The 22,135-nt window shown below is 43.5% G+C and overlaps 2 protein-coding genes across 8 annotated transcripts; one reads left to right on the forward strand and one right to left on the reverse strand.

Annotated features, from left to right (window-relative positions):
- The first annotated feature begins 3,118 nt into the window (after window positions 1–3,118).
- Window positions 3,119–7,178, forward strand: si:dkey-1h6.8 (uncharacterized). Of its 6 annotated transcripts, none has more exons than XM_051409161.1 (3): window positions 3,119–3,618; window positions 4,393–5,250; window positions 5,536–7,178. In XM_051409161.1, the coding sequence occupies exons 2-3, from the start codon at window positions 4,519–4,521 to the stop codon at window positions 6,295–6,297; spliced, it is 1,494 nt and encodes a 497-aa protein (XP_051265121.1). In that variant the 5' UTR covers window positions 3,119–3,618; window positions 4,393–4,518; the 3' UTR covers window positions 6,298–7,178. The 6 variants fall into 6 exon arrangements, with proteins under 6 accessions (XP_051265121.1, XP_051265120.1, XP_051265122.1 ...); XM_051409160.1 differs by having other exon boundaries at window positions 3,119–3,447; XM_051409162.1 differs by having other exon boundaries at window positions 3,119–3,447; window positions 5,554–7,178.
- Window positions 6,981–20,266, reverse strand: mthfd1a (methylenetetrahydrofolate dehydrogenase (NADP+ dependent) 1a, methenyltetrahydrofolate cyclohydrolase, formyltetrahydrofolate synthetase). 2 transcript variants are annotated; one of them, XM_051409226.1, is made up of 13 exons: window positions 20,029–20,266; window positions 19,168–19,290; window positions 13,499–13,601; window positions 13,254–13,338; window positions 11,857–11,916; window positions 11,276–11,329; window positions 11,051–11,187; window positions 10,835–10,935; window positions 10,610–10,746; window positions 10,392–10,503; window positions 8,774–8,901; window positions 8,446–8,520; window positions 6,981–8,255 (listed from the first exon to the last, which is right to left on the reverse strand). In XM_051409226.1, exons 3-12 carry the CDS (start codon window positions 13,597–13,599, stop codon window positions 8,467–8,469), a joined length of 969 nt encoding a protein of 322 aa, XP_051265186.1. In that variant the 5' UTR covers window positions 13,600–13,601; window positions 19,168–19,290; window positions 20,029–20,266; the 3' UTR covers window positions 6,981–8,255; window positions 8,446–8,466. The 2 variants fall into 2 exon arrangements, with proteins under 2 accessions (XP_051265186.1, XP_051265187.1); XM_051409227.1 differs by lacking the exons at window positions 19,168–19,290; window positions 20,029–20,266 and adding an exon at window positions 14,824–15,380.
- Between the last annotated feature and the right edge of the window lie 1,869 nt (window positions 20,267–22,135).

Consider the following 22,135-nt stretch of genomic DNA (forward strand, 5'->3'; position numbering starts at 1 on the left):
AATTAGGCTGTTGACCAATGAATGAAAGTCACAGCATTTAGCAGAGGCAGTGCAAATGGAGGAGGAGATTGTCCTGTTGTCTGTTGTCCTCCCTGCCTTTACTGAGAGCTGTTGTACAGTCTGATGGGGGACGAAAGAGTTTTTGAGTCTGTTGGTGGAGCTGGACTGGGACAGCAGTCTGCCACTGAACACACTCCTCTGCCTGGTGAAGGTGTTGTGCAGAGGGTGGTGGGTGTTGTCCAGTATGGACAGCAGTTTGTCCAGGGTCCCTCTCTCTGCCACTGTCACCAGAGAGTCCAGCTCTGTGCCAGCTACTGAGCCAGCTCTCCTCACCAGTCTGTCCAGTCGACCGGTGTCGCTCCTCTTGCTGCTTCCTCCCCAGCAAACCACAGCAGAAAAGAGCACGCTGGCCACCACAGACTGGTAAAACATCTGCAGCAGTTTTTTGCAGATGTTGAAGGACCCCAGCCTTCTCAGGAAGTACAGACGGCTCTGCCCTTTCCTGTGTAAAGCATCCATATTTGCTGTCCAGTCCAGCTTGTCATCCAGCTGAAGCCCCAAATATTTATAGGTATTGACCACCTCCACATCAACCCCCTCGATGGACACGTTGCTTTCTTCACTGGTAGATTCTGTACAATTAGAAGGAAATGTATAAATATGATGAGAATAAAGTGGAAACATTACAGTTTTTCTCAATTGTTCACACACAATTACTGGTACTTGAGACACAATGACCACAACATGTAACTCATGCACCAAGCCCCTGAACCAATTCTGCTAAACTACAAGCACAATTCCTGATTTACACTCAAATTGCAGTTCTTAAACACACTTTTTTCAAAACACTACAACTACTGGCTCATCACACGGGCAAACACCTGTCACACAGTTTTACAATTAGCAATCAGAGCTTTAGCATAAAGAGCAACAGGTTAGGGTTAGATATAGCAGTTGATGCTTTTCATGGCTGGATTCGCCATGCTAGGCGATATTTCCCCCGCTGCTTGGCCAGGGAAAACATTGCTTGTGATGTGGATGAGGTGCTGTGGCCAGACCCAAACAGAAGAGAGGATGCAGCATAGTTTATTTTACTGTAACTGTATCCAGTAAATTCTTCTGTTGTTTTGTATGTGGAACGTTGTGATGGTTGGGATGTTCACTGTGTACATTGTTTATGTGGGAAAAATAAAATATATTTGTTACAGTGTATTTGTGTGTGTGTGTGTGTGTGTGTGTGTGAGTGTGTGTGTGTGTGTGTGTGTGTGTGTGTGTGTGTGTGTGTGTGTGTGTGTGTGTGTGTGTGTGTGTGTGTGTGAGTGTGTGTGTGTGTGTGTGTGTGTGTGTGTGTGTGTGTGTGTGTGTGTGTGTGTGTGTGTGTGTGTGTGTGTGTGTGTGTGTATTGTGTGTGTGTGTGTGTGTGTGTGTGTGTGTGTGTGTGTGTGTGTGTGTGTGTGTGTGTGTGTGAGTGTGTGTGTGTGTGTGTGTGTGTGTGTGTGTGTGTGTGTGTGTGTGTGTGTGTGTGTGTGTGTGTGTGTGTGAGTGTGTGTGTGTGTGTGTGTGTGTGTGTGTGTGTGTGTGTGTGTGTGTGTGTGTGGTGTGTGTGTGTGTGTGTGTGTGTGTGTGTGTGTGTGTGTCTGTGTTTTTTTTTAAAAAAAAAAAAAAAAAAAATTTGGTTCCTGTTCCGGCTGTTGATGCAGCTGGTTATACTATATAGTATATATATAGATACTATATAGTATATAGTATCCTATATATCCTATCCGAGGACTCTAATTCCTCCACGGAGGAGGCCTCAGAGGTAGAGATGTCTGGTGTCTAGCCCTGACTCATCTGAAGATGAAATTGATGAAGCAGCAGCAAAATGGACTTAAAAAAACAGAAAAATAATGTGGTCTCAAACAAACTCTGAGACTTTCCACAACAGCGGAGTTGTGTAAACATATTGGCTTTTAAAGGGTAAAAATCCCCCAAATATAATAAACATTTGATATGTATATTTCAAGCTGTAGAATAATGAATAATAATAAATAAATAAATAAATAAATAAATGTTCCTGCAGACTGGAGACCAGCGTGTTGTAGAAAGGTGACGTTTTGCTGCTCTCACCTGTTGGAGGTCGTGATTGGTCGCTCTGCTGTTGCTTAGGGACAGACGGATGTATTTTTACCTCCATCGCTATAGAAACAAAAGCTGCTGAGCTTCTTCTTCACACCTTTAAAAATAGACGACGACACCAGAGAGCACAGAGCGTGCTGCAGCAGATCAATAACCGATTACTGATCAATACATCACAGCCAGCGGTTCGTTCCTCCGTCCAGCAGAAGGTGGAGCTGACGCCCCTGAACCTGAATCCACAATAACGTCAACTATTTATTAATCAATACCCAATATATTGATCAATCGAAGTAACAGAAAGTTTACCTTTTTCACACATTACTCATTGAAAAAGTAATCCCATTACTCTACAACAAAAGTACGTAAGTAAATTCTCATCTACAAAACGTTTTAAATTTACAGACGATCAGACTGAAAGAGCCAAACTTGTTGTTGTTGTTTTGTTTATTGTTGTTGTTGTTTTGTTTCTTTGTTGTTGTTGTTTTGTTTCTTTATCATTTGATTGAATTTCCAACCTGAAATATTAACACTCACTTCTGATGTGAAACTTGTCCACTGTTGTTATTATCACTGTTTCTGTCCTCCTGGTCCTCCTCCAGGTTCTCCTCCTGGTCCTCCTCCTGGTCCTCCTGGTCCTCCTCCTGGCCCTCCTCCTGGTCTTCCTCCTGGTCCTCCTCCTGGCCCTCCTCCTGGTCTTCCTCCTGGTCCTCCTCCTGGTCCTCCTGGCCCTCCTCCTGGTCCTCCTCCTGGTCCTCTTCCTGGTCCCCATCCTGGTCCCCATCCTGGTCCTCCTGGTCCTCCTCCTGGTCCTCCTCCTGGTCCTTCTGGTCCTCCTCCTGGTCCTCCTCCTGGTCCTCCTCCTGGCCCTCCTCCTGGTCCTCCTGGTCCTCCTCCTGCCCTTCCTCCTGGTCCTCCTCCTGGTCCCCATCCTGGTCCCCATCCTGGTCCTCCTCCTGGCCCTCCTCCTGGTTCTCCTCCTGGTCCTCCTGGTCCCCATCCTGGTCCCCATCCTGGTCCTCCTGGTCCTCCTCCTGGTCTTCCTCCTGGTCCTTCTGGTCCTCCTCCTGGTCCTCCTGGTCCTCCTCCTAGCCCTCCTCCTGGTCCTCCTGGTCCTCCTCCTGCCCTTCCTCCTGGTCCTCCTCCTGGTCCCCCCCCGGGGACATCGACCCCTCCCCCCTCCTTATCGGAGAAGCAATTTCTATAAAACAAACCGCCAATCAGTGTGGTTGCTATGGAAACTGGGGTGGATGAGAGAGCAAGATGAGCTGGTTGTTTCGTCTCTCACAGAAACAGATCTGGTCCTCAGACAGGAAGGAGGTCCACGTTCAGGTGAGGTCTGAAACTTAATGCTGGTCTGATGTGGTCTGATGTGGTCTCTCTGAATATGAGCTGATATCTTCCTCTGATGATGATGATGATGATGGTGGTTCTGACAGATGCTGTGAGACAGTTTTGGTGGGTCAGACAGTTCCCAGAGGAGTCAGGATAAACCGGAACCAGGTCTTTAATCCGTCTGTGTAGGTGTGAAATGATCTTAGTTAACTTTCTGTATCTGAGCTCTGTTCAGCAGTTTGATCCCCACAGCAGCTGGAAATAAATATAAATATGTTTATAGAGTTATTATTGTTTCACAGCTGGACTTAATATCCTCTTGCTGTTTTTAATCATTTTACACTTTTTACCTGAATCAATCATTTAAACAACTTTTCTTTTTGCTTTTTTGTGTCTGAAATATGTTGCTTTACTTCTCTTCACTGCCGAACCTCTTCACACTGTCTCCGTACTCATTTATATTTCACAGCCTACATTATTTCTGACTGTATACAAAGATGGATGACGTGTCTCCACTTCCTCCCACTGTACTGAAATAAAGCCAGATATCTCGGTTACGGTCGCCACCATCTTAAACAGAGTCTGCGCAGGAGTGACGTCGCGGTCCCAAACTCACAGGGATCAAACTGATCAACACTTTTATTGTGATTGTTTTGTTGTATAATGAAGTTTTTCCTCACACTGATGTCCTGGGGACAGATTATAAAGCCCCACGAGGATAATTTGGACTAAATTAAAAAAAAACTGTCCTGAAACATAAAAAAGAATATTTAATGTTTGTCTGGAAATGATCAGATATGTTGATCATAACTTTACTGTTTAGTGTCTCTCTGTGGTTGTTTTGTGTGTCTTTGTTGTTGTTTGTTGTCTCTTATTTCTTGTGTTGGCAGTTATAAATATTATATAATATGAGCCGTGTGTCTGTGGTTCTGTGCTCTGCAGGTTCCCAGGTGTTTAATCACAGTGAGAGCGCAGCAGACGCTTCATCAGCGGCTCATTGTGGACAGAAGAGCTCAAACGCCTCCAGGAAGTATAAAAACCATTTAGCTTCACCGTGGAGACGAAACCATGGCGACAGCGGACGGAGAGGACGTTCAGCGAGCAGAGAAAGCCACTTTAAAGAGGAAGCTGACGGGTCCTCCGAGGCTGCTGCTGGGGAAAACCAGGACCAGGAGCGTGGGGGAGGACAGACCTGAAGCTCGGACAGACAAAAACAAGACTGCCGGCGGAGACGAATCCTCATCGAAGAGCAAAACTGTTGAGCTGACAGAAACTGCAGACATGGACGAAGGCGTTTTATCTGAGGTGAATGCAGAGAGCTGCAGGGGGCGCCGTGGAGCTGCAGGCCGGGGCGATGACATCAGAAACAGGAAGGTGAACCGACCCAGGTGGTGGAGAAGATTCTCACCGGCTGTCGTTTGCAACAGGAAGCAAAAGTCGGAGGAGAGTTTAGAGGAGCAGAAGAATGACAGTTGTGTTCCACCAGAGGGGGCGCTGCAGGAGGCTGCCTGTCTGAACACCACAGAAGAAAACAGGAAGAGGGCGTTTAATGTGAGGACGTGGCCGGCGTTCAAAAGGTTCCTCACTGTGTCCATTCGACAAACCCGGGAGCAGAAGAAAAGAGAACCTTCGATGACCTTCCGAGAAACAATGTGCACGTTTTTCAGAGGACGAACAAGCCGGTCGGGACAGCTGGAGGAAACAGTGGAGCTCGAGGACACGGTGGAGCTCGAGGACACGGTGGAGCTCAAGGACAGGGTGGAGCTCGAGGACAGGGTGGAGCTCGAGGACAGGGTGGAGGTCGAGGACACGGTGGAGCTCGAGGACAGGGTGGAGCTCGAGGACAGGGTGGAGCTCGAGGACACGGTAAAGCTCGAGGACACGGTGGAGCTCGAGGACAGGGTGGAGCTCGAGGACACGGTGGAGCTCGAGGACACGGTGGAGCTCGAGGACAGAGGCTCGAGGACACGGTGGAGCTCGAGGACAGGGTGGAGCTCGAGGACACGGTGGAGCTCGAGGACACGGTGGAGCTCGAGGACACGGTGGAGCTCGAGGACAGGGTGGAGCTCGAGGACAGGGGTGGAGCTCGAGGACACGGTAAAGCTCGAGGACACGGTGGAGCTCGAGGACAGGGTGGAGCTCGAGGACACGGTGGAGCTCGAGGACACGGTGGAGCTCGAGGACACGGTGGAGCTCGAGGACAGGGTGGAGCTCGAGGACTTGAAGGAAGACAGACCTACCGGACTCTACAATGGTGCAACTGCTCAGAGCTTGGAAGTCGTGGCGGTGGCGGCTGAGATGAGAGTCCAGATGACGGAGGAGGGAGCTCCAGCAGAGCGTCCTGATGAGGACGAGGTTTTGATGGACACTGTAAGAACCGGAACCGGCAGTGAGGTCTTCGAAGGCCCCGCGGACACAAACATCATATCAGAGGTTGAGTCTCCAGAGAAAGACGAGGTTTTGGACGCTGACATTCAGCTTTCGACCTCGACGGCGTCCCAGGAGTCCTCCGAGGTTCCCTGTGAGGAGAGGACGGACGAAACCACCTCGCCCCTTCAGCTGTCCACTAACGGACCCTGCATCCGGATCGAGCTGGTTCCCCCGGACGACGACGCTCAGGAGGATGGAGAGGAGGAGTGTTGGGAGGGCAGCTCCTCCTCGGGGAACCACAACCACCTCCTCCTCCTCCTCCTCGCCTCTGAGCACGGCGAGCGGCAGCTGCTTCAGACGGCTCGCTCTCTGGTCCGAGCCGCCATGAACGCCGCTGTGGATCAGCTGACCAGAGAACAGCAGAGTGACTCGGCCTGCGTTCACAGGGAGCCGCAGGGCTGCAGAGATCACGCCTGAAGCGAGGAAGAGCGGCAAACGTCGACGCTATGACATCATCAGTTTAACGAGTGGCAGCTTGCAGGTGAATCACAACCAACCTCCACCACAGAAGAAGAAAACAAACACATGAAACCAGCTGTCATCTCATTGGTCAAAGTTCAGAGTGATTGATTGGTGATCAGTTTCAGCTGTTTGTAACTTCTGCCTGACAGTCACAGCTCAGGGCGACTGTAGCTGCTTAAATCTGCTCCTTAAATGAGTTCAGTTCATTTGTATTAATCAATAAGTTTAATAAATATAATAAATGTTATTATCTTAATAACTTCAGTTTCTGTACATTTAAAATGTATGTTTTAAAACATACATTTTAAAACAAATATGATGTGTTTGATATAATAATTTTATGTTCTGAGAATAAAGAGAATATTCATCAACATTAAACTCGTTAAAGTAAAATCCAAATGCATAAAAACAATAAATACATAATAAATATATCTATGTGTTTATTGATCTCTTGCTTCTGTTCATACAGACGAGCCGCAGGGCGACCACAGAACAAGAAAATAAAAGAGGAGATAAAATGTGAATAAATGAGCTTCGAGTCTCAAACGTTGAATAAAAGGACAAAAAAATATTTTTATTTTTCTCTTTTATTTCTCGAATGTTTCAACCTTTTAAATAAAAACACAATTAATAAAATGTTCAGATGTAATGAAACTTTATTGATTTACATGTTGGAGAAGAACAGACAGACGAAGAGAAATCTTAAAGTTAAATTATATTATTATTATTTACATTATAATTGTTATTGTTTACATTATTATTGTTATTATTTATACTGTATCAATGATTTGTGCAACAAATTAAAACTCATTAAACAGGTTTTTGTCAATAATCAATACATTGATCAGATATTTGGTTTCTTCATGTTGACTTCAACCCCCAGCAGGAAACAGCTACTACATCTCTGTTTCCACGGCAACAACCTCTGACCCCTGAACAAACAGCTTCAGTCCAGTTTAAAGGTCAAAGATTGAACAGAATGAACCCTGAGCTCAGACTGACAGGCATCATTAGACAAAGAGTGAACCCTGAGCTCAGACTGACAGGCATCATTAGACAGAGAATGAACCCTGAGCTCAGACTGACAGGCATCATTAGACAGAGAATGAACCCTGAGCTCAGACTGACAGGCAGCATTAGACAGAGAGTGAACCCTGAGCTCAGACTGACAGGCAGCATTAGACAGAGAGTGAACCCTGAGCTCAGACTGACAGGCAGCATTAGACAGAGAGTGAACCCTGAGCTCAGACTGACAGGCAGCATTAGACAGAGAGTGAACCCTGAGCTCAGACTGACAGGCAGCATTAGACAGAGAGTGAACCCTGAGCTCAGACTGACAGGCAGCATTAGACAGAGAGTGAACCCTGAGCTCAGACTGACAGGCAGCATTAGACAGAGAGTGAACCCTGAGCTCAGACTGACAGGCAGCATTAGACAGAGAGTGAACCCTGAGCTCAGACTGACAGGCAGCATTAGACAGAGAGTGAACCCTGAGCTCAGACTGACAGGCAGCATTAGACAGAGAGTGAACCCTGAGCTCAGACTGACAGGCAGAATTAGACAAAGAGTGAACCCTGAGCTCAGACTGACAGGCAGCATTAGACAGAGAGTGAACCCTGAGCTCAGACTGACAGGCAGCATTAGTCAGAGAGTGAACCCTGAGCTCAGACTGACAGGCAGCATTAGACAGAGAGTGAACCCTGAGCTCAGACTGACAGGCAGCATTAGACAGAGAGTTAACCCTGAGCTCAGACTGACAGACATCATTAGACAGAGATTTAACCCTGAGCTCAGACTGACAGGTAACATGTTGACTATAATCCTCTTGTTGTTTCTTTTTCTGTGAACGTTGAATGTTTGTTCTCTTGGTGGGTTTGGATCAGACTGAAGATAAAATGACACTGTATTGATCTCTGTGGGGAGAAGAGGAAGTAAACTTGAACAAATAACAGTAGAAAAGTAAAACTGAGTGTTTACTGAGATACTTTTTGCTTTAGGCGACAAAATAAACAAAGAAAAATAGAACACAATAAAAGCGCAGTAGAATTTAATATTAAAGAAAAACAACATCAGGTGATTGAAGATATTTAGAGAATGTTTTACCTTCCAGTATTTCCTGCACGTTCACTTCCTGGGCTGGTTCTTCAGGAGGAACCGCTGAGCGCTCTGTACCGTGTTCTAAACAAAACAACAACAACAGGACAGGATCAATAAAAGCAGTGGAATTATCAGAAGAACTTCACACACAACAGCAGAATCAGCTGTATAGCTGTTGAATAGCTGTAGCTGGGTGGCAGTTCCCCTGTGAGCACAAAGGATGCTGGGAAACGGCGTGGAGAGAGTTCATTTGAAATGTGTGTTCACATTATTCAACAAAGAGATTATTTAAACCACACTGTAAAATAAAATACAATAAAATTGATTGAATGACCTCCATGAGCATCGCCACCGTCATTGGCCCCACCCCCCCTGGAACAGGTGTGATGAATCCTGCTCTCTGATTGGCTGACGTGTAGTGGACGTCTCCGACGACCCGTTTACCACTCGCCTTCGTCTCATCTGTCAGAGACGACCACACAGAGGTCAAAGTTATTATTATTATTATTAACAGACAGTGATACATTGCTATACACACTGTTTGCTTATAATGCCTTTTAATGTGTTATACTGGGTTTTAATCTGTTATAATGTGTTATTCAATTTTATTTGTATAGCGCCAATTCATAACAGAAGTTATCTCAGGACACTTTCCAAATAGAGCAGGTCTAGACCGAACTCCTTTTAACATTATTTACAAAGACCCAACAGTACCACCATGAGCAAGACCTTGGAGACAAGGGCAAGGAAACACTGCCTGTTAAAAGGCAGAAACCTAGGACAGATCCTCCGGCTCTAGGTGGGTGGTCGTCTGTCTCAACCAGTTGGGGTGAGAGAGAGGGAGAGAGAGAGAGAGAGACACAGAGAAAGAGACAGACAGACAGACAGACAGACAGACAGAGACAGAGAGAAAGAGAGAGAGAGAGAGAGAGAGACAGACAGGTGCACAGCAACAACAGTATTGGTAATGGCAATCTAGCAGGACCATGGCAGGAGGCTCCACCAGGAACGATAAGATTGAATGTGTTATAATGGGTTTTGATCTGTTGTAATGGGTTATAATGTGTTATAATGGGTTATAGTCTGTTATAATAGGTTTTAATGTATTATAATGTGTTCTAATGGGTTTTAATCAGTTATAATGGGTTTTAATCTGTTATAATGGGTTTTAATGCTTTATAATGTGTTATAATGGGTTATAATCTGTTATAATGGGTTTTAATGTGTTATAATGGGTTTTAATCTGTTATAATGGGTTTTAATGTGTTATAATGGGTTTTAATCTGTTATAATGCATTTTAATCTGTTATAATGTGTTATAATATGTTATAATGTGTTATAATGGGTTTTAATCTGTTATAATGGGTTTTAATGCTTTATAATGTGTTATAATGGGTTATAATCTGTTATAATGGGTTTTAATGTGTTATAATGGGTTATAATCTGTTATAATGGGTTTTAATGTGTTATAATGGGTTTTAATCTGTTATAATGCATTTTAATCTGTTATAATGTGTTATAATATGTTATAATGTGTTATAATGGGTTTTAATCTGTTATAATGCATTTTAATCTGTTATAATGTGTTATAATGTGTTATAATGTGTTATAATCTGTTATAATGGGTTTTAATCTGTTATAATGCGTTTCAATATGTTATAATGTGTTATAATCTGTTATAATGGGTTTTAATGTGTTATAATGTGTTTTAATGCGTTATAATGTGTTATAATGTGTTATAATGGGTTTTAATGTGTTATAATGTGTTATAATGTGTTTTAATGCGTTATAATAAGTTATAATGTGTTATAATGGGTTATAATGTGTTTTAATGCGTTATAATGTGTTATAATATGTTATAATGGGTTTTAATGCGTTATAATGCCTTTTAATGTGTTATAATGCGTTATAATGTGTTATAATGTGTTACATATATATATATCAGTGTGTACCTGGTATGTGGTTGATTCCACAGTCGATGACCACTGCTCCTGCCTTCACCCACTGTCCTTTCACCATCTCCGCTCTCCCTGCCCCTACCACCAGGATATCAGCCCGGCCCACCTACAGGAAACGCATCATCAGACACACAGAGACTCCAGAGTTTGTGAGGACTTTCACATTATCAATAAATGTGTAATAATAATAATCAGTACAGACGTGACGTCACCTGCTCAGGTAGGTCAGGTGTCTTTGAGTGACAGGTGGTCACAGTAGCGTGGTTCCACAGCAGCAGGTCGTGCATCGGTGCTCCAACAATCTTACTGCGACCAATCACCACCGCGTGTTTCCCCCCCACAGACACGCCTACACAGGAACAGGAAGTCACAGGTGAAATATTTGTGTGTGTGTGTGTGTGTGTGTGTGTGTGTGTGTGTGTGTGTGAGAGAGAGACCTGTCTGTCTGATTAGCTCCATGCAGCCGTTGGGGGTGCAGGGGATGAAACAATCATTCAGATCTCCTCGAGACAACTTCCCTGCATTAATACAGCTCAGACTGCACACACACACACACACACACACACACACAATAAAGATGATCAGTTCTGAAGAAACAAGTTTTTATAAAAGAAGAAGAGACTTCCTGTAGGTCACTTCCTGTGGCGACTCACCCGTCCACGTCTTTCTGCGGAGAGACGGCGTTGGTGACGAGTTCAGTGTCGATGGGGTTGACGGAGTCCAGAGGCAGCTGGACGATGAGACCGTGGACCGACGGGTTCTCGTTGACGGACATGATGCTCTGCAGGACCTGTGGGACCACAGGAAACAGGAAACAGTCAGAGCTGCAGCCGCCATCGCTGCTGGATGACGCCATCAGCTGGAGGATTGTCACCCACCTCGTCCTGCGTCACTGTGTTTGGCAGCCGCACGTGTTTGGCATCGATTCCAATCTGCAGACGAGAAACTGAATGTGTTATTAAAGCCAATCGATCGATATCATATCAATATTATATCAGCAGATTAACTGACGCAGCCTCAGCCACTGCTGTTCTGGGTGAGCAGAATACAGAGAACGAGGCTCATTTTAAACAGGAAGCAGTGTGTTTACTTCCTCATATCCACAGGCAGGGAGGGGCCTGTCGCTGTAGCTAATAGCGCTGTGTGCTACCCCCCCCCAGTCCAGCAGCTGTAGTGGATCCATTAGTGGACTCTGTTGGACTGGAAGCTCCCAGTGAACAGCAGGTCCAGACCGGGACTGAATGCAGCGTCTGATGCTGACGGAGGACAGTTTGACTGCAGGGAATAAAGGACCGAGGTTTGGCTCCCGGCACCCGGTGGCTGAACCAGCTAATGTTAGCTGCACATGCTAATGGCACAAGCTAGTGGGCGTCACAGATCCTACGGTGTGTGATAAAGACAACATCCATATTTAGTCTCAGTGATGAATCAGATGGTTCATGTAGCGACGTTTTCTGACCTCTGCTGCCGCCTTCAGTTTGGAGCTGATGTACAGGTTGGAGTCGTCTCTGTCTCCCACCTGAAACACAGAAACACCTTCAGACAGCGACTTTATTTCACTGGCTCTGATGCTTCGGCCTCAGGCTGACCGTCCGTCTCTGTGTTTGCTTTGTTAGTGTTGGAGACATTTTTATATTAAACACTTTAAATAAAAGACAATGTCGGTTAAAGGTTCACATAAAGGAATATATATAATATATTGGTTATACACTTTATTTTTGGTTTTATATTTGAATGAAAACTGTTTTAGTGTGGTTGAAAACAACGGGGACAGTCTGAGACTCACACTGACAATGAGCAACTTACTACAGCAGCTCTGGAAAATAAGAGATTCCACTTAAAACAAACAGTTCAAGGTTTATGGTTATGAAGCAGAAATGAAAAGTAACTTCACTGAATACCAAATGTTGATTGATGAAGCAAAGACTGCACATAAAACGTCTGAGTGCTGTGAACATGTTAACGCTGAAGATGAGATAAACCCAACAGTGTGTCACATGTGGGCTCATTACATCCCACACCTCAATTGAAACATGTTCACACAAGCCTTTAGACACTGTGGAGGAGAAAGCTGCAACCAAAGGAGACTGCGAGTATTACCCGGAAAGGTACACCAGAGGGCGCCAACCACACCGTGCACACAACAGAGGTCACAGCAGTGTGTACAGAACGAGTTCTCAACCGGATTCACAGGACAAAGTTCAGAAACTGTTTGTGAGACTGCTGGAAGACAAAAGCAGTGACGTTTGTGGAGATATTCCAACCCTGAATGTCCGTCTCTGTTCTGTGTTTGGCAGCTCTACTGTTATGATCGTCATCGGTCCTCTCTTTGACCCTGACTCTGCTGGTTCAGGTTTTGGTTTGGAGGGTTGAAGGTCTGTTATCAGAGTTCCTGAGAGGAAGAGCAGCTGCAGTAAACACAGCCGGTCCACACCAGTCTGACTGAGACCGGTCTGACTGAGACCGGTCTGACTGAGACCAGTTTGACTCTACAGAGTCACAGTCAGCAGTGAACATTCATCTTCATACAACCCTGTATGTTCTGGTGTTGGATTTAAGCAGCTGGATCTGCTGAAGAGTTTAATCGACATAAAGCATGAAACCGGCAGTTAGGGACCTGTCGCTGTCGCTAGCAGCGCTGTGTCCTACGTCCCCCCCCAGTCCAGCAGCTGTAGTGGATCCATTAGTGGACTCTGTTGGACTGGAAGCTCCCAGTGAACAGCAGGTCCAGACCGGGACTGAATGCAGCGTCTGATGCTGACGGAGGACAGTTTGACTGCAGCTACATTAGCAGTTAGCTTACAGCAGCTACGTTATGTGATAATACAGTTGTGTGTTTGTAGTTGAGGTTCTGACCTGTAAGACAACCAGACCTGGTCTGAACCCTGAGAAGTGACTCTTCATCTTCTCCACCTCCATCCTCAGCCTTTCCCTCACCAACCTGCTCACAGACACACACACACACACACACACACACACACACACAAAGGTCAAAGGTCAGACAGGTTGAAAGCTGATGGTCCCATCTGTCCTTCCTCATACTGGTCTGACTGGGACAAACTGGGACAAACTGGGACAAACTGGGATGTGTGCAGACTCACTTGGACGTCTTGATGCCGGAGACGATGGTTGCTATGGAGCGACTGCTTCCTTGGAAACCGGAGACCCCGAGACGGAGCGAGAGGGCGGCCAAGGACAACATGACTGAGAGAGAGAGAGAGAGAGAGAGAGAGAGAGACAGAGAGAGAGAGAGAGAGTGAGAGACAGAGAGAGAGAGAGAGAGTGAGAGAGGGAGAGAGAGAGACAGAGACAGAGACAGAGAGAGAGAGAGTGAGAGAGGGAGAGAGACAGAGAGAGAGAGAGAGAGACAGAGAGAGAGAGATTTAAATCTATAATCTATAAAGATTTTGAATTGGCTTCCATATGTTGGAGAGGAGGAGACCTCTGTGGATCATTGGGCTCCCGGTAGAAACCTCCTGAACCATGAACACTGAAGGAATCCTAACCGGGAGAAGCTGACTGCAATGACGCCAATGGTGGTGAAGACAACAACTCCCATGATCCCTCAATGCTTCACCACCTCATCACACTTCCTGTTTTATTATTGATTTATGTCAGAGAGCCTGTAGTGGGTCTATATATGGTTTAGTCATCTGTTCAGACTCTTTTGTTTCTGATCTACACGGCCAAAAGTAAGTGGACAGTCAGACGTTCCCCCCACATACCATCTGTCTGCCAGAAATGTATCTACAACAACAACAACAACAACAACAATATATTCAAAGGAAACATATTAACAATAATAATTAAGTTCCTATTAACATAAAGAGGAGCTGCTGGTAGTCAGCATGTTTACTGGCATCATATTGGAAAATAATAGGATGCAGGATCAGCTGGCAGCGACTGCAGCTCTATGCTCAGGATCCAGACCAGGATCCAGACCAGGATCCTGGTCTGGATCCTGGTCTGGATCTGCTTTAATACAGACAGTGTGTGCAGAAAGCTGCCAGGAAGCAGAAAGATGACACACGTCATCCAATAAAAATGAAAATGACTGATAAATATCATCAATGGAAGGTCAGTTGGAGGTTGTAGAAATATAGTTTCACTGTTTAAACAGCAACTGGATCCAGTCAGTGATGAACTGGTTTTCATTCAGTTTTCTGATCCATGTGAGCGCCGTTGGTTCCCTCTGCTCGTCTGCTCAGGCTGTTTAAATAAAGTTCTGTGAGTCTGAGCGTGCTCAGTGTGTTCATTAAACGTGTCAATGATTGGAGAGTCCAACATCTGTCTCCAGCTGCGGTTCTTCGCCACGTTAACAAGCAGCAGCCTGAAAGTTTCCCATGATTCCTCTGTGCAGCTGCAGACAGATGAGGACACATTCAAGAGTCAGATTTAATGAGAAACAACAACAGCAACAACTTACCTGAGAGAGGGAGAGAGACTGACTGCTGGTGCAGAGTTAATGTTTGTTCGCTCTGTGGGCGTCTCCGTGGGAAGTGCTCCCAAGCTACGGAAGCTCATTAATGACAAAATACTTTAATGATGATAAACATGTGAGTGAAGAACAACAGCCGATCTGTGTTCAAACAGATATTCACAAAGCTCCTTTTTTAATGTTTGCTGTGTGATTGTTGTTGTTTGTGGATTATTTATATCTATTTTTCCCAGGAACTCTGGAATAAACAAGTTTGAACCCTGATTTACAGGCTTGGGGAGTAATGGATTACATGTAACTGAGTTACATAATCAGGATACTTTTGCTTACAAAAGGTAACTGTAGTCTGTTACAGTGACAGAAGAAGAGAGTAATCAGATTACAGTTACATTTGGATGGATAAGGGATTATTAGCAGAAACACATCAGTTTTTTTTTATCAATAAACTTTTCTGTTGTCCACTGACAGGAAGTCAGAAACAAAATAAAATAAAATACTGCATGCAGACTGCAGATCCAATTTTACAACATCAACATAGTGGCACCAGACAGGAAGTCAGTCAGTCAGAGGAGATCTGAAGCAGAGAAAGACACCGTAAGACACAATTAAACAATGAATGGCAGGGAACACGCTCTGAACGCGGTCTGAACAAGCTCCCTGCGGGGGGGGATTTGAATACACGTGGATCATGGAGCAAACCAGCGGTGCAGACGAGACAGGATTATAAAGAGCCCGGTGGAATTTCAGGGTAACTCTACATCCACAACAAATCTGTGACTCACTGCTAACGTTAGCTTGAACCACAGACGAGCAGAGCGTCCTGTTGCCATCACCGATTAGAGAGCAACAGTGTCCCACTGGAGGGAAGCTCCTGTAGTCTTCGTGGTAAAGTAATTCCAACAAATTGTGTCTTTTGAAATTAGTTCAAACGTGATTTTTGGAAAAAGTGACAACCCCGTTGATGAGATTTCTAAAGTAACCCTGACTATTTATTTCTGATTACAGATTGCTCAGACAACATTAATTATAGATAGATACTTTATTTATCCCGAGGGAAATTCAAGTATCCAGTAGCATACAAAATACAAAACATACATTAAACATACATTAGACTAAAATTAAAATCCCTAACCTTAAGAATAGAATTAAAAATAAAATAGAAGATAAAATATAAAGTATTATATATAACTAGGGATGCTCGATATTGGCTTTTCTGCCGATATTGTCCAACTCTCAATTTCCGATACCGATATCACCCGATACCGATATCTGCAGGCTTTTTACACCGAAACTGTAACAACATAACATATCTGCTATTGTGGAATTAACACATTGTGACTCATTTTATTGTGATGCCCCACTGGATGCATACATAAATGCAACATGGCTTTCCAAATGTAAACACTGTCTGTGCAAAATAAGAGAACAACTTCAACTTTCATTGTATTAATACTGAAAAGAGCGCTAACGCTAATCGCTAGCTAAGCACTAGCTTTGGTTAATGTGTTTAATTGTATTATTCACCTGAAGGAGTGCTAATGTAAATTCTAAGCCAATTGATAGTTTGGTTAAGGAACAGCTCAGAGCAGGGTCAAATATTTAAGGTGCATTGCACTTATTTTGTGTTAATATTAAAATCATTCAGCTTTAAATTGTTTGCTTGTTAGCCACTGTTAGCAACCAACAAGTCTAGCTGTAGTTGTTGTTGTTACGTCATCTAGCGCGCGCTGGTAAGCGTCCCATGCTGCGTTCATGCAGGATCGGAAATGCTGAAGCCTACAGAACAAACATCGGTTATAAAAACCCGATACCGATAATTCCTGATATTCAATTTTTTTGTGAATATCGGCCGATAATATCGGAGGGCCGATATTCACTAAAAAATTTAATATCGGGAACATTTCTCTCTCTCTCTCTCTCTCTCTCTCTCTCTCTCTCTCTCTCTCTATCTATATATATATATATATATATATATATATATAATACATAAAGTTAACAGTAGCTACAATAATCGGTGCAAACAGTAAAAGAGTGCAAATGGATGTGCAAAATACAGATAGAAATTGTCCATAATAATAACAGAAACAATATGTTGTGTGATTTTACTGCATTATTAATGAGTAATAACAGTAATAATGAGTAGGATAATAGTAAAATCTATTGAAAGTATAAAAAGTGTGTATTTGTCACAGCGTCACAATTTCTGATTAATTAAAGGGGAAACTGATTATTGTCATTGGACACACTGCAGGAAGGACACATTGGATTTACTTTCAGGTGTTTTTGGCACTAATGAGCTTCCATACATGAGTGTTTGTTGCGACACAGGTTATCAGCGTGTGTGTGAGAGAACTGAATGGAACCAGCAGAGGAACCACGCAGGCAGCAGAGGGAGGTCAAAGGTCAAACAGGAGGGGGAGGAGGAGGGAGGTCCCACACGGCTTTCAGCCAATCAGATTCCAGTCTGTCAGGGAGGAGGAGGAGACGCAGGAGGAGGAAGGAGTGTGGGTTCTCGTCAGTGCAAGAATTCAGTTTATGACTTTATGGTTTAACTCCTTTATTGATCCGTCTGATGAAGATATTCTGGTGTCTGATTAGTTTGTGTGGACACTTCAACATCCAGCCTTCATCATACCACCACACTGATGATACTCTTCCTCATCTGGCCTGAGATCAGTTACATGTCATTTCCTCCACACTGTGTGCAGCTCTTCACAGTTACTGGAACGGTCAACTACGACTCCCTGCATTTGGTTTCATTGTTGTTGAACTCGGGAACTATTTGTTCTGTGCTGCCGTCTAATAGTCAATTAAATGATGTCCTAAATGTCCTAAATGTCCTTCCTGGACAGTTTTCCATGAAGGAGACGAGTGCAGTGCTGAGAGGACTGGTGTCTGATTTTACAGCAGTGTGTTGGACAGGACTGCCCTCAGACGGTGTCCTGTACAGTCGGTGGCCCATTAGTGTCACACTGTACAATTCAGTACAGTCAGAGTGAGCGCGGCCCTGAAGGAAACCCAGCCCCTCTGAGTCACACTTAGTGTGTGTCCTTTCCTTCCTCAGGTAGAAACAGGTGCACACGTGTGTCTTCTTGTTTCTCGTTATACAAACCCAACAAAGACCTGGGAGAGCTCTAACAAACCTCTGTGGGTAGGCAGAGAATCAGTCCATCAACATTAATGTATATGCTATTTACTTATGATGAATGATGATAAAGAAACATTTCTTCTCTTCTTTTGCCTTGTGTGTGTTTTTACTTTATTCATCTGTTCTGTCTTTATCTACTGACTCAATAAAGATCAATCAATAAGATGTTTCTTCTCTCTGAGCAGAAGGCAGTGAGGCTTCAACTAACTATTCAGCAGCATTGCAGGAGATGTAGGAGTTGCTGCTGCAGGTCTGTTTCTGATGAGAATAACAATGTGAAGTTGTGATTGTTCATAGAGTCAGTCTGACCTCTGCGGGTCAAACACTGACCTCTGCCGGTCACACACTGACCCCTGCCGGTCACACACTGACCTCTGCGGGTCAAACACTGACCTCTGCTGGTCAAACACTGACCTCTGCGGGTCAAACACTGACCCCTGCTGGTCAAACACTGACCTCTGCGGGTCAAACACTGACCCTTGCCGGTCAAGCACTGACCCTTGCGGGTCAAACACTGACCTCTGCGGGTCAAACACTGACCCCTGCCGGTCAAACACTGACCTCTGCAGGTCAAACACTGACCCAAAGGTGGTAGGTTTAACTCTGAGCTTAGATCTTTGATTTCAGTTTTAGTGTAGTGTACAGCTGTTTAAAAGCTGTGATTGGATCCAATATTGTGCACCCATTACAGAAAGCAGTAGATCAGCAGTAAGAACAGACAGCAGTTAGCTTCAGTTGCTTTTATTTACTGAAACAGGGAGGAAACAACAACAACAAAGTATGATTTATGACTTCATGATAACTGAGAGTTCAGTAATCCACTGATACCTTCATGGTTCTGAATACTGTGAGGATCAATCAGATCAATCAATTACCTTCAGTTTTACACAATCTGAGTTCTCACATTAAACACTTGTATAGGACCTTCCTGGTGCTTTTACACTACAGCCACATTCACCCTTTCACACAGGGATGGCACATTGAACAGAAACTAACTCATTCATTCACATTCACACAGTAGTCCAGCATCAGGAGCAGTTTGGGGTTCAGTGTCTTGCTCAAGGATACTTTAACATGCAGCTGGAGGAGCCGGGGATCGAACCAACAACCTTCTGATTAGTGGACAACCCGCTCTACCTCTGAGCCCTGAAATAAACTGTGACACAGGTTGTGGGAAACATCACCTGAGATCCACCATCAGAGATCCATCAGAGATCCATCAGAGATCCACCATCAGCTGGATCAGTCACACCAAAGCCTCTACTGACACCTTCTGGTGAACACACATATCCCCCTACAGCTGCTTCCTGTTTGGGGACACAAAGGCTTTTTAATAATAATAATAATAATAATAATAATAATAACGTGACTGTGAGTCAGCTGGTTCAGACACAGATCTGATCTCAGTTCTATATTATATTCTAAAATAAAACAGTATTTTTATGATAATTGTACTTTAAAGTAAACTAAAGATTATAATAAATAAATATTTATAAATAAATAAAACTCTCACTAACTGTGTTTATTAAGTGATTTATTGATTATTGATTGAATCAGCTCTATATAGAACATAGCTCTAGAGTTTATACACTGTTTATTGATTATAGATTATTGATTGAATCAGCTTCATATAGAACATAGCTCTAGAGTTTATACACTGTTTATTGATTATAGATTATTGATTGAATCAGCTTCATATAGAACATAGCTCTAGAGTTTATACACTGTTTATTGATTATAGATTATTGATTGAATCAGCTTCATATAGAACATAGCTCTAGAGTTTACTGAGTTCTGTTTCAGGTCATTAAACACAAACATTGATTTCCTGGAGACACAAACACTGATTCTACACACACACACACACACACACACACACACACTCTCTCTCTCTCTCTCTCTCTCTCTCTCTCTCTCTCTCTCTCTCTCTCTCTCTCTGTTCAACCTGCTGAAAGAGTGTAACAGCTGGTTATCAAACACTGAACTTTATATTTTAACTTCTGTAGTTTTTAAGTTTGAGTGTTTTTGGTTGGACAGCGACTCACCTGCTGCTGATAATCATCAGGAGGAATGCAGCCGAACCACCTGTTTTACTTCCTGTTCACCTGAAAACTCTCTTGATCACTCTGTCTGTCTGTCTGTCTGTCTGTCTGTCTGTCTGTCTGATTCCTCATCAATAATCAGTAATAATCAATAATAATTAGTCAGATCAATAACAACAAGAATCCTCCTCAGAGAGTCTGACTGATACCAGACCAGGACTCTGGAGGGTTCGATGGTGAACTAACAGGTGGAGCAGGTGAGTCCACAGCTCAGGTGTACCCTGAAGGACCGGCCCGGCAGGTACTGCCCCTGTCAGACAGGTCTGACGTCAGGGACCAGGTTCAGGGTATAAAGGTCTGAGGACGTGGATCAGAGCGTCACTGCCTGGCGGACTCTGAGGATCCTCTCTGGTCCAGTGGTTCTTGATACTTCAACAGAAGTGAATCAGTTTGTGAAATGTTTAGGACCACTGGGTCCGAGCAGGAGGACTCATCTGGACAACACTCGGACCTCCTTCAGAAAGAGGACTCACCTGGACAACAACCAGACCTCCTTCAGGAAGAAGAGGTGGGCCGATACACTCCAGATCTTCAGTCTGTTGTTGTTGTTGTTGTTGTTGTTGTTGTGCAGCTTTGTGTTGATGTCCTACAGCTGAAGGAGGATCAGGACCTTTTTCACAGCAGCCACTGACATGAAATCGTCGGATAAATTCAGTATTAATGACTCTGATGATAACAGACTGATCCCTAAACAAACTCTACTGAACTATAATGTAAATATATATATATAATACATAAAAAGGCTTTGACGTGTCCCAGCAGGAAACTGACAGGTGTATCAATGATGGCTGCATTCCATTTAGGGGAGGTTCTCTGTCACTGTTACAGTTAGTGGAACTGAGCCGTCCTTCATCACATTCAGTCCTCTGTTTTCATTCATCTGTTTGTTCTGTCTGATTATGTATGAGTGGATGTATTTGTCCCTGTGCTGTCTCTGTACTGCTGTATGTGCTGTAATGTGAATGTTCTGTTAATAAAGTATTTCATCATCAATAAAACATTATTATTAACCCACCTGGTTGCAGCCTTTATAAGATGCTCAGTCCAAGATGGCTGCTGTCTCTCCCTCCTCATTACTGACACAGTACAGTCTGATTAAACCCACTTATATTTCACTGTTTGTTTCTGTGGAACCGCCTCCTGTACTGTACTGAGGTTCAGAGGTTACATTTCAGAGAATCTCAGCCTTTACATAAGAGACTAATAAAGACTAATAAACCTAATTTCAACATAAATACAGCGTTCATCAACTTTACTTAAAATAACATAAAACACCCAAAAGAAACAAAGGAAGAAATAATAAATACATTTTGAGAATATATACACACTTATACACACTTATACAGTTTAAAAGCTTAACTTTACTTTGACATAAAATCTTTTGTAATTTATTTTTCTTGAGCCTGTAAAAACTTGCATTTTTCTTATTTTTATTGCTGTTTACACTGACAAAAACTGTATTTTGACAGTTTACCAATGCTTATACACTGATAAACAACATGAATTCAATGTTTCTGTTGTGAAAACATTATTATATTATATATTATTTATTATACAAGATATTTCTCATTAACAAACAAATCTATGTAAAATTACACAACAAATAATTATTGTATTATTATTATTATTATTATTAAATGTAAAAACGGTAAAGATTTATTTTTTACAGTGTATTCTGAAAAGGTAAAAATATAAATAAAGAAATAAAGGAAATAAATGAGACAGATATTTATGCTGAACTGAGCACAGCAGCTGTGTTCAGGAGGTTCTTGACTGAAAATATGGGAAAATAATGAAGGAAAAAAGCTTTAAAACGCGTCAATGATAATAATTAAGGCTCTGTTCCATTTAGTGTATCAGAGCCTTTCCAGTGAGCCAGCATGCACAATGACAAGAGAAGCTGGTGGTGAAGACAACAAATCCCATGATCCCTCGCTGCTTCGCCATCTCAATCTAACTGCAGCATTTTCTTCTGCTTCACCAATATGTGACTTCATTATTGTTCAGTTCCTCTTTCAGTTTTAACCAACAGTCTGCCCTCTCGGGACCC

The sequence above is a fragment of the Dicentrarchus labrax genome, unplaced genomic scaffold (assembly GCF_905237075.1).
Source record: "Dicentrarchus labrax unplaced genomic scaffold, dlabrax2021, whole genome shotgun sequence".
In the NCBI taxonomy this organism is placed as follows: domain Eukaryota; kingdom Metazoa; phylum Chordata; class Actinopteri; family Moronidae; genus Dicentrarchus; species Dicentrarchus labrax.

What these genes read in the sequence shown, in the direction of transcription:
- si:dkey-1h6.8 (XM_051409161.1), top strand. Translation starts at nt 4,519, where the DNA reads ATGGCGACAGCGGACGGAGAGGACGTTCAGCGAGCAGAGAAAGCCACT. An exon ending in AGCTCGAGGACAGGGTGGAG is followed by an intron (nt 5,251 to 5,535) that starts GTCGAGGACACG and finishes ACAGGGGTGGAG; the next exon opens with CTCGAGGACACGGTAAAGCT.
- mthfd1a (XM_051409226.1), bottom strand. Translation starts at nt 13,599, where the DNA reads ATGTTGTCCTTGGCCGCCCTCTCGCTCCGTCTCGGGGTCTCCGGTTTC. An exon ending in TCCGGCATCAAGACGTCCAA is followed by an intron (nt 13,339 to 13,498) that starts GTGAGTCTGCAC and finishes GTCTGTGAGCAG; the next exon opens with GTTGGTGAGGGAAAGGCTGA. An exon ending in ACACAGTGACGCAGGACGAG is followed by an intron (nt 11,188 to 11,275) that starts GTGGGTGACAAT and finishes GTGGTCCCACAG; the next exon opens with GTCCTGCAGAGCATCATGTC.